This window comes from Bubalus bubalis, chromosome 18 (assembly GCF_019923935.1).
Source record: "Bubalus bubalis isolate 160015118507 breed Murrah chromosome 18, NDDB_SH_1, whole genome shotgun sequence".
NCBI classification, from domain to species: Eukaryota; Metazoa; Chordata; class Mammalia; order Artiodactyla; family Bovidae; genus Bubalus; species Bubalus bubalis.
The window spans coordinates 7,152,745-7,168,399 of NC_059174.1; the positions used below are offsets into that span (position 1 = coordinate 7,152,745).

At 43.1% G+C, this 15,655-nt stretch overlaps 1 protein-coding gene across 1 annotated transcript in view; it reads right to left on the reverse strand.

Moving 5' to 3' along the window:
• Positions 1-15,655, reverse strand: part of CDYL2 (chromodomain Y like 2) — a 149,285-nt gene that overhangs the window by 57,054 nt on the left and 76,576 nt on the right. Inside the window, exon 2 of the mRNA XM_025268438.3 lies at positions 718-1,306. Coding sequence (XP_025124223.1) covers positions 718-1,306 — 589 coding nt within the window. The remainder of the gene's footprint in view (positions 1-717; positions 1,307-15,655) is intronic.

Below are 15,655 nucleotides of genomic sequence, written 5' to 3' on the forward strand. Positions count from 1 at the left end.
GAATGTCAGACTCGAGAGCTCGAAAAACCTGGGTCATTGTCTCCTCTTTCCCCAGTTGTGACTATGGGGCCTTGGTCAGAGGGAGGGGGGATTCCAGCATCTTTGCTGGGTGACTTGCAAGAGGCAAGTCAGGCACCAAGAAGGGCAAGAAGGCACCAAGCCAAAGGAGCCTAGGCAGGCGTCCAGGCAGCCTCTGGGACCTAATACAGACCGGGGGTCTGATCATGCATATTAGTGAGAGATGCGGGCAGAGAGTTCCAGCTGAAGGGCCAGTTTGGGGAATTCCAAGTCCAAACTGGGTCTGAGAAGGAGGAGCAGCCCCTGGCCCAGACTCCACCTCTCTGGGCTATGGTTCTGGGTTCACAATGAGATTGAAAACGAGGGCCCTGGGAGGCATGTGAGCCCCAGAGAGACACTGGCCCCGGGGTAAATGAACCTCAGGTTCTGGGGGTTAGGGACTCTGAGCTGCCCTCAGGGCAGGGCCTCCAGAGCAGTTACCATGGCCTCGGGTGTCCCCGAGGGCAGCTGGGGATGTTGGACCTGGGACTGGCCTTGGCCAGAGAGCATCAGTGGCTTGGCCTCCCCCACCTACATAGGCATCCGGGAAGGGCAAGGGATTGAGCCCGCAGGGCCCCAGGTAAGAGAGCCAGGGCAGGGGTCCTGTGTTTCCCCAGGCTGCCCACAAAGCCCCATCGGAGAGGAGGAGCAGCCACATACCCAGCCCGTTCTCCGCCAGCACCGCGGGGCTCCCATCGCAGTCGCCCAGGTCCTGCTCGCCCACGTCGTTCAGATCCAGGTCAGGCTGGTGGGACCCGTCTCCAAAGGGCCTCTCGTCCTTCTCAGAGCCAGCATCCCCATTCTCCACGCCGTTCTGTGCCTTTTTCAGTGGCATGATTTGCAGGCCACTGGGGGTAGTCCTGTAAGACACCGTCTTGGCGGCCCGGTCCCCGCTTGCGGGGGGCTTGGTTGAATAGCCTTTCTTGGGCTTGGACAGGGAAGGGTTGACCCGCTTCCGTTTGTGGGAGGTCCCTTTGCTCTTGCCAGCGTCCGAGGGCCTGTGGGGGAGCTTCTCGACCGAGGGTCCTCGGCCGTCCCGCAGGAGCTTGGAGGCGCCGGGCTGCTTCCCCGACTTGAGCCTCTTGTCCTTGGCCAGGTGCAGCCCGTTGAACTCATCGATGAACTCCTCACAGTGCAGCAGGTGGTGCTCGGGCTCCCAAGTGTCCTCCGTGCTCCCGTAGCCTTTCCACCGGATCAGGTACTCCCATTTTCCCTTCTTGTTCTTCCTCTTGTCTACAATCCTTTCGACCTGGGATGTGGGAGGAGAATCAGGAAAGAGAGAGAGAAGGAAAAAAAAAAAAAATAAAATCATTGCCATATCACAAGAACAACACAAGGATAGAGATGTCCATCCTGGCTAGGGGGGCCAGGAGGCTGACCCTCCCAGGAGCCTTCAAGAAGGCTGGTTCATTTCAGGAGACAGCTGAAGGGAACCAAAGGCACACGTGTGGTTGTTTCCCATGACAACTGCATGATGCCACGCCTGGCTGGTTGCCTCTACCTGTCTGTCCGAGGCTTGCTCTTTTTCTTTTTTAAAGATTGGGTGTGGACCATTTTTAAAATCTTCATTGAATTTGTTACAATATTGCTTCTGTTTTACGTTTTCCTTTTTTTTGGCCCTGAGACATGTGAGATCTCAACTGCCAGGCAGGGATCGAACATGCACCCCCTGAATTGGAAGGCAAAGTCTTAACCACTGGGCCACCCAGGAAGTCCCCAAGGCTTACCCTAGCTCAAAATCACATTGTGTGCGTTCGCGTAAGGTCTTTATTCTTTTCGTGGCACAAAACTGGAATCAGACTTTTAAAGACCAATTTGGTGTGGGTTTTCCACCCACTCTGCTAATGTGTCCTTCCTTATCATAATACTAATGATTAGTAATGTTTGCTGGGCATGTGCAAGGAGGCAGACGCTACTAACTGCTGGGCATGGATGCTTTCATTTCATTTTCTCCGAACAATAACCCAATGCTGTAGGTGTTCCTCCTATCCCCACTTTACAGAGAGGAAAATGGGGCTGAGAGATTAAGTCAGTCAACTAAGTTCCAAGCTGGTAAGAGCAGAACTGGGAATATGAACCACTCTCAGCCCAGATTTATTTTCTTACTCACTAGGTCGTACCAAATCTCTCAACTATAAAAATTTTCCACATTGACCGAAACTGCCTGGAGTCAGTGACGCCCAATATCCCCCTAGCTGGCTCCCCTAGCTGCAACATAACAGATACAACTGCCAAGCAAGGTGACGTTATGTACCTTGCATAACCCCCCAGAATGTACATTATTACTGCTCCATTTGATAGAAGAGGAATTAAGTATGAGGCAACCGGCCTACAATGCAGGGCTAGGGATGGTGGAGGTAAGATCCGAACGTAGATCTGGTTTTCAAGTCATGTACTACTCTCTACATACCGTCAAAGGTCAGGGAGTCTCTGTCTTCAAGTGTTATCATTGGAAAGCACACTTACAAAATGCCAGTCCCAAAGCTCATAACTGGTGAACAAGGTGAAGGGTATGCTGTGCTGCTAAGTCGCTTCAGTCATGTCCGACTCTGTGCGACCCGAGACGGCAGCCCACCCGTCCCTGTGATTCTCCAGGCAAGAACACTGGAGTGGGTTGCCATTTCCTTCTCCAATGCATGAAAGTGAAAAGTGAAAGTGAAGTCGCGCAGTTGCATCCGACTCTTAGCGACCCCATGGACTGCAGCCTACCAGGCTCCTGCGTCCATGGGATTTTCCAGGCAGGAGTACTGGAGTGGGGTGCCATTGCCTTCTCCAGGTGAAGAGTATACAAGGGTTTATTTATTATTCTCTCAACTTTATAGGTTTGAAATTTTTTAACTAAAAAAAAAAAAAAATTCCCTTGCTCTACCACAAAGAGCTAAATTTCAAAGGAAAAGTAAACTATTACATTCAAATGTTTATTATATTTCAATGTCAATGTCATTTTCTAGGGTGGAACTTTGACCCAAAGAAAGTAATAAGTGAGGGTGTGCTCTCGGAACTCATAGAAAAAAAAAAACCCAACAATATGAGAGGGGAAAAGTGGTTACACTTAGAGCTGGCAACTGTTAAAGACGGGTAATAGGTAAGTGTGGGTTCATTTTCAACTGTTTATGTTTGCATATTAGAATTTTTATGTTTAAAATTTTCCATAATAAGAAGTGAAAATTTCTGAAAAGTGAGATTGTCTCCCAATATCTGGGTATAACAGAAGCTATGCAAAATAATTAAACGACTTTCATTGCTTTGCTCTTAATAAATATCTTAATAGCTAGACCATATTGCCTCTTTATAATACTGCTTCTTCATAGACAATTTAAATTGTTTCCTTAATTGATTCATCTCAAATCAAATTGGCCTATTTCTATTAAAATTTGTTTCCTTCTAAAATGCGCTGTGAACATCTGTTTTGGATTGATTATATAATTTTTAGAAGTATCACACAAACTCTATAATAGCTTGAAAAAGTAAAATCATGCCAAACTAATCAAACTTTCAATCTCTGAGTCAAGGAATGGGGCTAGCTGGGTATTCATTTGTGATAATGTTGCAGAAAGTTGGGAGTGTTTGTGGAGGAGCCTGCAGTTTTGCACATTTGTAGGACTTGGAAGGGGAGATCCTCTGCAAGTTTACAGAGGGAGGAAAGTGCACAAGCAGAATGGCACTGCTGGGAAGAGCAGCATTCTGGAGAAGGCCAGCCTAGGGGTGTCAGGAGGAAGCCCAGGTATGTCTAAGGGCTGTGAGTTAAGGCATTTGTGTGGGCATGGAGGTCTCCAGCTTCAGAAAGCATATGCTTGATCTCCAGGATGGAGAACCTTCTTCCCCAGGATGAAGCAGAAAAACCATGCTAGATAAACAACCAATACAATGGTTGGTAGGTAGGTGGATGGATGGATGGATGGATGGATGGTTGAATGGATGAATGATCAGATGGGTGGATAATGGGATGGATGGATGGATGGATGGATGGAAAAACGGATGCTTGAATGGATGAATGAACAGATGGGTGGATAGTGGGATGGATGAATGGATGGATGATGGATAGATAGACAGATGGGAGGATAGTGAGATGGGCAGGTGATGGAAAAATATACAAATGGACAAATGACTAGATGGATGGGGGATGGGGGATGGGTGAAAGGGCAGGTAGAGAGGTGAGTTCAGGAATAAATGGGTGGATGAATGGATGGCTCACACTCATTAAATGAGCTTAGTATAGTACTTAAGAATGCAGGCTATGGAGCAAGACTATCTGGTTTAAAGCTTCTAAGGAGTTGTGTGTTCTTGATCAAGTTACTAAATCTCTTTGGGCCTCAGATGACTTGCCTAGCAAGAGGGAAATAACAGCACCCACCACCTAGGGCAACCGTGGAGAATATACAAATAAGGTGTTTAGCATTCCAGGGTAAAGGTCACTTCACCTTGCATATCCTCCTGTGAATGCAAACCTGGGTAGTAGCTAAAGACAATGTGTCCCCACTCAGAATAGACATCCTGAGGGTATTCAACTCCTCCCTAGGAGAGTCCACCTACTTAGGTAAGTCCTTCTGAGTGGGGGAGATGCCCTGCAGAGGAGAGCGGCTCAAGAAGCCTTTAGTCAGCAAGGGTGCAGGGTCTACACGGCTACCTGGGGCCACGCTGGGAGAGCAGCTGGTTTTCTTCCCTCCTGATTACTGGAGGATTCAGTCACAGTTGGCTAATTTATGGGGGACAGAAAGGCCACTGCTTCCACCTCTGGTCCTATCCAGAAAGCTACTGGGTGACTTGACAGTCATTTCTACTTAAGTTAACCCAGTACCAACAATGAGCAGTATTAGCAGGATCATTACTAGCCTGATGTGCAGGAAAAAAACGATTGGCTCTTCCACTTTGTATATACGTGACCCTGGGCAAGTTGCCTAACCTCTCTGTGCCTCCCTGTCCCCATCCGTTAAACAGAAATAGTAATAATAAGAAGAAGAGCTTCCCGCAAGGTTGTTGGGAGAATTAAAAGGAATGAGGTGTGATGAGAAAATAAAGTGTCTTGAACATCAGTCACAAAGCACTCCAAGATGAGTGGAACTGCTCTGAGAAGTACAATGCTTCAGGTGACAAGAGTGCTTTTATATACATATTTTTCTTCCACAGTTTACACACTTTGTAAAAAAAAAAAAACAAAAAAACAGTTTTTTTTTCAGGTTTAGAGAAGCAACTGCTTTTTCTGAAAGACCAAAATGCCCACGAGGCGCTCATAGGAAATCTGGCCCCCAGACACCCCCTGAGACTTGGAATGCACCATCTCCTGGGACCTAATCTCCTTCTTTACATCCCTGTACGGGTTTTCTGACCCTCTTTTCCTCTTCTTCTCAGGAAAGCCTCAAATAGAACCAGAAAGCTAATCTGTTCTGTGGATAATAAAAGCCCACGTTATTTAGGACTTGAGTGTTAAATGACTGCAATATTCTCTCTGGAAAATCTCTTTCCCTGAAGCTCCCCCAGCCTCCTCCACTGTCCCTGACTCCTTGCACCTGTTGAAAACAGAGACCTGAGCCCCCAGGTGCTGGCAGTTCTGCTCCTGAATGCCCAGCCTACCTGCACAGCCCTCCTGTAAAAGCTGAGGCTCACCTTCTAAATGCACACCACTGTCAACCCCCTGAACCCGCAGTTACCTACCAACGCATGTTAAAGTCACTCAGTCGTGTCCGACTCTTTGTGACCCCATGGACTATACAGTCCATGGAATTCTCCAGGCCAGAATACTGGAGTGGGTAGCCTTTCCCATCTCCAGGGGATCTTCCCAACCCAGGCATTGATCCCAAGTGTCCCACATTGCAGGCAGATTCTTTACCAGCTGAGCCACAGGGGAAGCCCTACCTACAAGTGCATGAACGCTATTGAAAAAGCATGTACCCACACACCTGCCACCCTCTCTTTTCAAAGGTAAACAATCTGAGGCCCTGAACGATTCCTTGGAGTTCAACCAAATCATTAATTAACATTTCCCCTCTGTGATCCCAGCTGATACAGATGGTATTCTACCGCAGGTGGGGGCAGGGAAATTTTGAGGCAGTTTTTACCAGCGCTGCAATGACAAGTGGATGGCTGTGTCGTTAGGAACAGGATGATGCCAGTCACCTTCAGTGGTACATGCTAAGTGAACATGCCAGGAACTGTACTAAGAACCTAAAAGGCATTAGATTTCACCTTTCCTCCCAAGCTTTCCCCCGAGGAGCATTCTCACCACTGACAGCTGAGGAAGCTGAGGCTCAGAGCAGGTATAGATAACTTTCCCTCCATCACACAGTCAGCAGGCAGTCAGCCAAGACTGGAACCATAGTTTGCCTGACTCCTCGGCAGGAGTTCTTGGCCACTGGCTATACCTCACTGGTGGGAAGCCACTGGAACCACGCAAGCAAGTTGCCAAGCACGTGGACCAGCAAAGCAAAGCAACGGGCACTGAGGAAGAAGACGGCTTCATGAAGTCGCTCACCCAACACTCTAATGAGTCCACACACAAGGCACCGCAGGCCCTGGTGAACCCGCAGACCGCCAGGATGGTGCCCACAGGCTGCGGGAAAGGGAGCACTTCAGCGGGGCAGCACAGAGTCTCGGGGGTAATAACTATGAAAAGTGCTCTGACGGTGGAGAGAAAGGGGCTGTGACAAGAATGGCTACTTCAAATCGGATGGGCAGGGAGGCTCCTCCAAGAAGGAAAGGGACCTTCAGAGATGGAGAAAATCTGGACACTGAGATGCCTCTCCGGGCAGCAGGACAGTTGCTGCCCACGGGCAGATGGACCAAATCACAGCAGCAGCACCTAACACTCACTCAGCACTGACCAAGCACCAGCCACTGTCATACGCAATCATTGCATAGCAGATTAACACTGTATATATTAACTCATTTCATCGTCAAAATATCCAAATGAGGTAGGTAACTTTATCCTCTTTTTTATAGAAGGCAAAACTGAGGCATCCAGAGGTTAAAGACTTTGACCAAGACCCCACCTCTGTCAAGCAGTGGACAGCTAAGACTTGGTCTGGAACGTCTGGGCTCCAGACCCCCTGCTTTCAGTGATGACACCATATCCACTCCCCACTCTTACTCAGTGAGCCCAACCTGACTGAGGCTGATGCTGTGTCTGTAGCTGCTGATGCTCCCCCAACTCCTGCCAGGTCCCAGAAAACTTACAGCAGCTGTATATGGCTTAAAAGCGGCCTTCTAAAGAGAACTCTAATTTGAAAAGATACAGGCAGCACGTATTCGTGTCTGCACTGTTTACAATAGCCAAGACATGGAAACAAATGTCCATCAACAGATGAATGGATAAAGTAGACGGAGACACACACACACACACACACACACACACAATGGAATATTACTCATCCATAAAAAAGAAAGAATGCCATTTGCAGCAACATGGATGGACGTCGAGATTACCACCCTAAGAGAAGAAAGTCACACCAAGACAAATATCATATGATATCAATTATACATGGAATCTAAAATTAATAACACAATTTATTTACAAAACAAAAAAGACTCACAGACATAAAAAACAAATTTATGGTTACGGTGACTGCAGCCATGAAATTAAAAGACGCTTCCTCCTCGGAAGGAAAGTTATGACCAACCTAGATAGCATATTCAAAAGCAGAGACATCACTTTGCCCACAAAGGTCCGTCTAGTCAAGGCTATGGTTTTTCCTGTGGTCATGTATGGATGTGAGAGTTGGACTGTGAAGAAAGCTGAGCGCCGAAGAATTGATGCTTTTGAACTGTGGTGCTAGAGAAGACTCTTGAGAGTCCCTTGGTCTGCAAGGAGATCCAACCAGTCCATTCTAAAGGAGATCAGTCCTGAGTGTTCATTGGAAGGACTGATGCTAAAGCTGAAACTCCAATACTTTGGCCACCTCATGCGAAGAGTTGACTCATTGGAAAAGATTCTGATGCTGGGAGGGATTGGGGGCAGGAGGAGAAGGGGATGACAGAGGATGAGATGGCTGGATGGCATCACCGACTCGATGGACGTGAGTTTGTGTATACTCCAGGAGTTGGTGATGGACAGGGAGGCCTGGCGTGCTGCGATTCATGGAGTCGCAAAGAGTCAGACACGACTGAGCGACTGAACTGAACTGAACTGAAGGGGAAAGGTGGGAAGGAGGGATAAATTCAGAGTTTGGAATTAGCAGATACACACTACTATAAATAAAACAGATAAACAACAAGGTCCTGCTATATACCACAAGAAACTATATTTGATATCTCATAATAACCTACAATGGAAAAGAATCTGAAAAAGGATATATACGTATAAATGAATCACCTTGCTGCACACCTGAAACTAACACAACATTGTAAATCAACTGTACTTCAATAAAGAATAGTGGCCTCCTGAGTTTGTCTCTCCTGGGGTCCCCAGCACACCGTGTGGGACTCCCTCCCTTCCTGCTCCCATGCTCCATCAGTTCAAAGGGAAATAAAACAATTATCAGTCATCTTCCCTCTCCCAGCTTCCCACCAAACCAAAAGAGGACATAAAATGACAACTGCTCAGGAATACAGGATCAGATTGTCCAGACTCCTAAAGGAACGCCCCTCACACCAGATGGGGTTGGATTGAGAAACTGTGGGTTACTAGTACATCTTGACCTCTGAATGCAAAGAGCCAGGCCAAAAAGGAAGAAAGGACGGTGATGTCCACTTGGGCTCTCTGCCCACACATGCACCAGAGAAGCCATCCCTGGACATTTCCAGAATCTTGGACCTCAGACCTGACAACCATGAAGGCCTCTCTATCTGCACCCTTTCAGTGTCTTGGGACAACTGCCTTGGAGGTAGAATGGCACAGGCTCCCATTATCTGACATGGGGGATGAAGTCCTTGGGTTTCCCTGGTGGATCAGCAGTAAAGAATCTGCCTGCAATGCAGGAGACCCGGGTTCGATCCCTGAGTCAGGAAGATCCCCTGGAGAAGGTCATGGCAACCCACTCCAGTATTCTTGCCTGGAGAACCCCACAGACAGAGGAGCCTGGTGGGCTACAGTCTATAGGGTCACAGAGAGTTGGTCATGACTGAGGTGACTAAGCACGCAAGTACACGTGAAGTCCTCAGGAAGAATTAAGATGGAGTAAGTTCTGCAAACAACTAGGTATGGACTGTACCAGGTTTAGAAGACTGTGGTTGTTTCAGATAATCTCATCAGAGAATAAGGCAGTACCAACAGGCAGCATGTCCTGCAGCTGAACTACACTAAGGAAACAGAAGCAGAAGTTCGGCTCAGAGCCATACAGTTCAAGCTGGCTTCTGGGTGAGGGTCAGAATGGGGGACTCAACAGCATCTAAGTGAGGAGAGGACCAAGAGGAATTCCCACACCCACTCTGTTGGAAAACACTAAACCAGAGACTCCTCTTTGATCAAGAGCACACAGACGATAACTGGTAATGTATTTATAAAAACCTCTAAAACCTATCAGAACACGATCATAACTAAAAATTCTCAGGAACATTACACTAGAAGTACTACTGTGTATTTTTGGATAGCATTTTTGTTGTGATTTCAGACTATAGAAAATATGACCTCTTTTTTAAAAAGAGTGAGGAAAAAGGAAAAAAGATAAATGATGATGATGAAATTAATAGGTTGAGAAGGGAACTGAAATGAAAGAAGACTCATTTACATAAGAAAGAAGGTAAGCAAGCCAAAGGAAAAAAATGCCAGCAAAGAAATAAAATTCCCACTGGAACCAGGAAAGGACAGAGCCAACAAGCAGAAAATCAAATCAGTGATGTAAACAACATACTCGAAACACTCTCCAAGAATGCAGAAGAAAAGGACACAGAGGTTTTTAAAGAAAATATTGAGGAAAATGAGAGTAGACATATAGGAGGGTTAACAGAGATCCAAGAAATGTAGGTCTGGCAAAGAGAAAAAAATCAAAATAAGACAAGAACACTAACAAGGAATAACAAGAGACATCCCTGTATCTTGAGTCTGCACGTCAAAAAAAGATCTCTTTTGGGGGAAGCAAAGGTTGAGAATAAATCAGCTTAATTTCTATTTTTGCAAACTTTCTTGATTTCAAAGAATTAAACTCCCCACCTCACACCCCAGCCTTCCCCCATCCAAAATGGTACACAAGTTGAAAACATAAATAATGTGAACTTAAGAAGTTTAAAACCAGTCAAGTGGACCTTCAGCTGAGAAGGAAGGAGGAAGACATTTTGTTCGTTAGGGCACAAAATAAAAAATAAACCATTTTTAAAAAAAAGAGTCTGGAGGATCTCGTAATGCCAGAAAATAAGATAGGGTTTAATCAATCAATAAAGCCCAACTGATGAGGAAATGCCAAAGAAGCCAACTGAAACTGAAAGAGTGCCCAGTGGCTAGAACAATTTGAAAAAAGCAAATAGTGATAGTACTACATTCATAACCTAAAAGAATGAAATAAATATCCATGAGGTCACCTGAAATAAATAAGTGAATTAATTATCAGAATTGGTTGCAGGCTAAATCTGGTCCTGGGTCTGTTTTTAAGAACATACCACACCCACTCGTTTATGTATTAACTATGGCTGCTTCATGCTACAAGACTAGTTGGTTGTGTAACAGAAACTGTGCAGCCCACAAAGACTGAAATAATTGCTATCTGGTCCACTGCACAAAATGTTTGCTGATTCTGAACTAAACAAGTGGAGGATAAGGGACAAATATTCCTCATAGAACGATTTGAAATAATAAATGTAAAAAGAATAAGGGAAATAGAAAAACCATCATTAGAGCAGCACAGTAATAATTGCTACAAACACGATCCACAGATGGATGCTAAAATTAGTGGGTAAAATTTTAAAGAGAAACAGGATATCTGCATAGCCTGAAAATATTTCCCCCAACTACCACAGCAGTTTTAACAGCCCTCCAATTAAACCACCCCCCCCAAAAAAGTATGCAAAGAAAAAAGAGTAACTATACAGTGCAGAAACCTGGCCCACATCTGTGATCGAGGTTACATCACCTGTGATAAATCGTGTTGATGTCACATAAGTCTGATCTGATTCACTGAGAAGAGCACTTATTCTCTGTGGAATAATCCCCCAAAACCCATAACCTATTGATTAAACAGCAGACAAATCCAACCTGAGGGAACTCTACAACATACTTGACCAGTATCCTAGAAAAGTGTCAAGGTTACAAAACATAAAAAGACCAAAATATGGCCTTAGATGGGAGGTGACTGAGGAAGAGTAGTAACTAAGTACAACGTGGTATCCTGGACTGGATCCTGAAACAGAAAAAGACACTCATGGAAAACACGGCTGTGCTGTGCTTAGTTGCTCAGTCGTGTCCGACTCTGCAACCTCATGGACTGTAGCCCTCTTGGCTCTCCTGTCCACGGGGATTCTCCAGGAAAGAATACTGGAGTGGGTAACCATTCCCTCCTCCAGGGGATCTTCTCAACCCAGGAATCGAACCCAGGTCTCCCGCTTTGCAGGTAGAGTCTTTACCATCTGAGCCACCAGGGAAGCCCAAGAATACTGGAGTGGGTAACCTATGCCTAAACTAGTGAAATCCTAAGAGAGTCTGAAGGTTAGTTTACAGTGTAACACCAATGCTCATTTCTTAGTTGTTATAAATGCACATGGTGTAAGATGTAAATAATTATGAAAACTGGTTAAGGGGTATATGGAAACTCTGTACTATAGATTTGTGAAAATCTATAATTATTTCAAGCCTCTTTTTAAGTACAATTGCAGGTTACACTAAAACTTAAAAAAGCGTCCAAATAATGGTAACAACAATCATAAAACCTAACAATTTCAAGTACTCATTATATACACTTATTCACTTAGTGAGAAAAGTTAAAAGAAATAACAAAAATATATCAGGCAAGATCAAATTTTGTAAAGAATATCAAAGTAAAATGTGAGGAGCAAAAACACATTAAATAGGAAGGAAGATTTTTTTAAATTAAAAAATACTAAATACATAATAGTCATGAATTTTTCTGTGTCAGATAGCAGATCAAAAAGTAACTTTTAAAAATTCAAGAGAAAACTGGTAGAAATAATCTGAACTGAAAAACTTAAACTCAATATTTTCAGGCTAAAATAGATCAAGCAGATGAAAAACATGGACATAAAGAATCTGATGTATAAATATGATGGTTCATCAAGTAAATATTGCATATATTTGAATGAACACAAACTTTTAACTGCATAATTTGTAAACAAAATAAACTTGACAAAATTTCAAGAAAATCATCCATAGAACACATCAAAATCAATTAAATACTAAAATATCAGAGGAAAGATCCTCTAATGAATGTCAAAAAAGAAGGTATTTATGAACTATGATCTCTAAATACACAAAATGCTAATATACTAGATAACACATTTAAAAAATAAGTCCCAACCACTTATAAGTGAAACAATGGCCCTAAGTAACCATCAAATAAAGAGCTAAGAAAATAACTACAGTAACAATTTTTTTAAAAATCAAAAAAATGGGGACACACATAATCAACAGTTGGGCAGCAGAAGGAAAGAAGGAAGGAGTTAGACATCTGCCCTGAGTAATCAGGGAGAGAAACACAATCTCCTGGGAAGAAAGAGAAAGGCATAAATATCAAAGTAGAAATTAGTAAAACAGAAAATGTAAAAAGGCTGCACTCATTGACATTCAGAAACTGATTCTTGAAATAAAGAGCAAAAAATGGAAGAGTAGGCAGCCCTGAGGGCTTGTTTCTCTACAGAAACACTGAAAAAATCAAGCAAAACATCAGAATCAGTCTTTCTAGAATCTGGAAAACACGGTTTGTAACAACCAAACTGAATGGTGAATCAAGAAAAACCCAACTCAAAACTAGTAGGAAAGGTTTTTTTGTCATTTTTTTAACTTACCCTTGCCCCACCCATTCCCCAGCTCAGCAGCGGTCTTGAATAAAGCAGCCCACATTCCCAATATAAAACCATGTTCCTTGGTTCTGGAAGGAGCAGAGCAAACCTTTTCTTCAAAGAATTGTGTTTGTTCTAACCTGTCTAGGGGCTACATGAAGAACTGACATAAGCACTTGTTTTTATTTTGCTTGAAACTTATTCAGGTTGGTAAAACATTTATGCAGACTAATTCTTTCAGAACAATGTAAGATTGCAACATCGGCTGCCAACTGGGGCAAAAGAATACAGTTGAGAAAACAAAGTACAAAGTCCTGGGAAGAAAAGATGGAGAGTTTTCTTGGGAAGTTAAGGCACTCAAAAAACCCTGACTGTACCAAGAAATTTAGAAAGCTACACACATTCCCAAGGCAGGCTGCATGCTCAGAAAAGACCAAGGATGGCCCTACAACTTTCGCCTCTGGCTAATCTCTAGCGTTCATGCATGCAGGAAGTGAAGACTAAGGCAGAGTTGTAAATGGCCTGGCTGAGCATTGAAAGAATGTCCCAATACAGAGCCAATCTGAGGCTTCCTTTCTTCCTTCTTTCTTCCCTCCCTCCCTCCCTCAATTCCTCTCTTCTTCTTTTATTTCTGTTCTTTATTAACTTCTCCTGGCATGCAAGGAAATCTGTCACAACTAGCTTAACATATGCTAAAGGAACAGATTTCATAGATCATCCATGATGAAGAATACAGACTTTATAAAAACTGTTTAGAAAAGCCTCTAAACAAATAGCAATAGTCCACAATGAGCAACAAAACAAATCCTTAGAAGTGAGGAAAGCCTACTTTCCAGAGTTACCACATTATAATATTCAAACTGTCCATTCTTCAACAAAAATTATGAAACATTCAAAGAAACAAGAAATATGACCATTCACAAAATAAATTAACAGAAATCTTCCCTAAGGAAGGAAAGATATTGGACTCACTAGACAAAGGCTTTGCATCAACAGTCTTAAGTAGGCTCAAAGAGGTAGAGAAAACTATGGACAAAGAGTTAAACTAAGCCAGGACAGCAATGGCTTAACAAATAGAAAAATCAAAAAAGACACAGAAATTATAAAAAAGAACCTAAGAAATGTGGGAGACAAAAAGCACAACAACATAAATGAAAAATTCATTAGAGAGTTTCAGTAGAGAATGTGCACAAGCAGAAGAAATAGTTGGCAATTTGAAGATAATTCAATTTAAACTGTCCAGTCTGAGAAGCACAAATGAAAAAAATAAAGGAAAATAAACAGAGCCCAAGAAACCTGTGGAACATAATTAAGAGTAACAACATACACACATAACGGGAGTTCCATAAGGAAATTCCAGCTCACTGCTTTACAACAAGAACAACAAAAATCCAGACAAACCCATGTTCATAACTTGCCTAGAACTCACCACACAATAGATATTGAGGCAAAAACAACTTAGCCCCAAATCTCAGGTGTTTGTAGAAGGAGACTGAATTTGATCAGTGATGAATCAGAGACTGGATTTGATCACCTCAAGTGATGCCACTAGTCACCAGCTCTAATGGAAAAGATGAACAATGCAGAATCAGAAGAAAAACTCAGTGGGTACAAGGAAATTACAAGCAAGGATAGAAGGAAATAATCAAGCAAAAGTGCTAGAAATCAACAAAATAATAAGAGAGCAGATAGACTGATCAGTAGAATTAACAAAGCTGAGGGAGGAAGTCAGAAAACTTGAAGGTAAGTCAATAGAAATTAACAAAATTGGAACACAAAGAAAAAAAATAAGGGAAAAAAACAGGGCATCTAAGAATGATATAAAATAGTCTGACACACATGTCAGTGGAATCCCGGAGGAAAAGAAAGGGTAAATAGGCAGAAGAAATATTTGAAAAACGAATAGCCAAAGTTTATCAAACTTGACCAGAGTATCAAACCACTAATCCAACAGTTCAGAAAACACTGAGCAACATAAATACTACCCCCTCCATACCCAAAAGAAAGCGATATAATACAAAGCAATATACCAACTTGTATCATATTGAAACTGCAAAAAAATACAATCAGAAAATCTTGCAATCAGTACAAAAGAGACATATTTCATACCAAGGAACAAAAATAAGCATGACAGTGAAAAAAGTAAAGTGTAAGTTGCTCAGTTATGTCTGACTCTTTGTGACCCCATGGACTATAGCCCACCAGGCTCCTTTGTCCACAGGACTTTCTAGAATACTGGAATAGATTGCATTTCCTTCTCCAGGAAATCTTCCCAACCCAGGATTCAACCTGGGTCTCTTGCACTGCAGGCAAATTCTTTACCATCTGAGCCATTTCAGACTTCTTATCAAAAACCATGCATGATAGCACAGTAAAATAACATCTTAAAGGTGATGGGGAAAAAACGATGGTCAATCAAGAACTTGATACCCAGCCAAAGTATCTTTTAAAGATGAAAAAGGAAGAATTTATCATAAAAAAACTAGGGAATGAATCTCCAACAGACCCATTCTACAAAAAATGTTAAAGGACTTTCTCAGATAGAAGGAATATAATCACTAGACAGAAACTTGGATCTACGCAAAGAAATACAGAGCCCTGGAAATAGGATACATGAAAGTAAATTCCTTACCTTGAATTGCTCTAAAGTTAAATGACTATCTCAAGTAAAAAGAGCAGCAATGCACTGTGTGTTCATGGCATACGTACAAATAATATGTAAGAC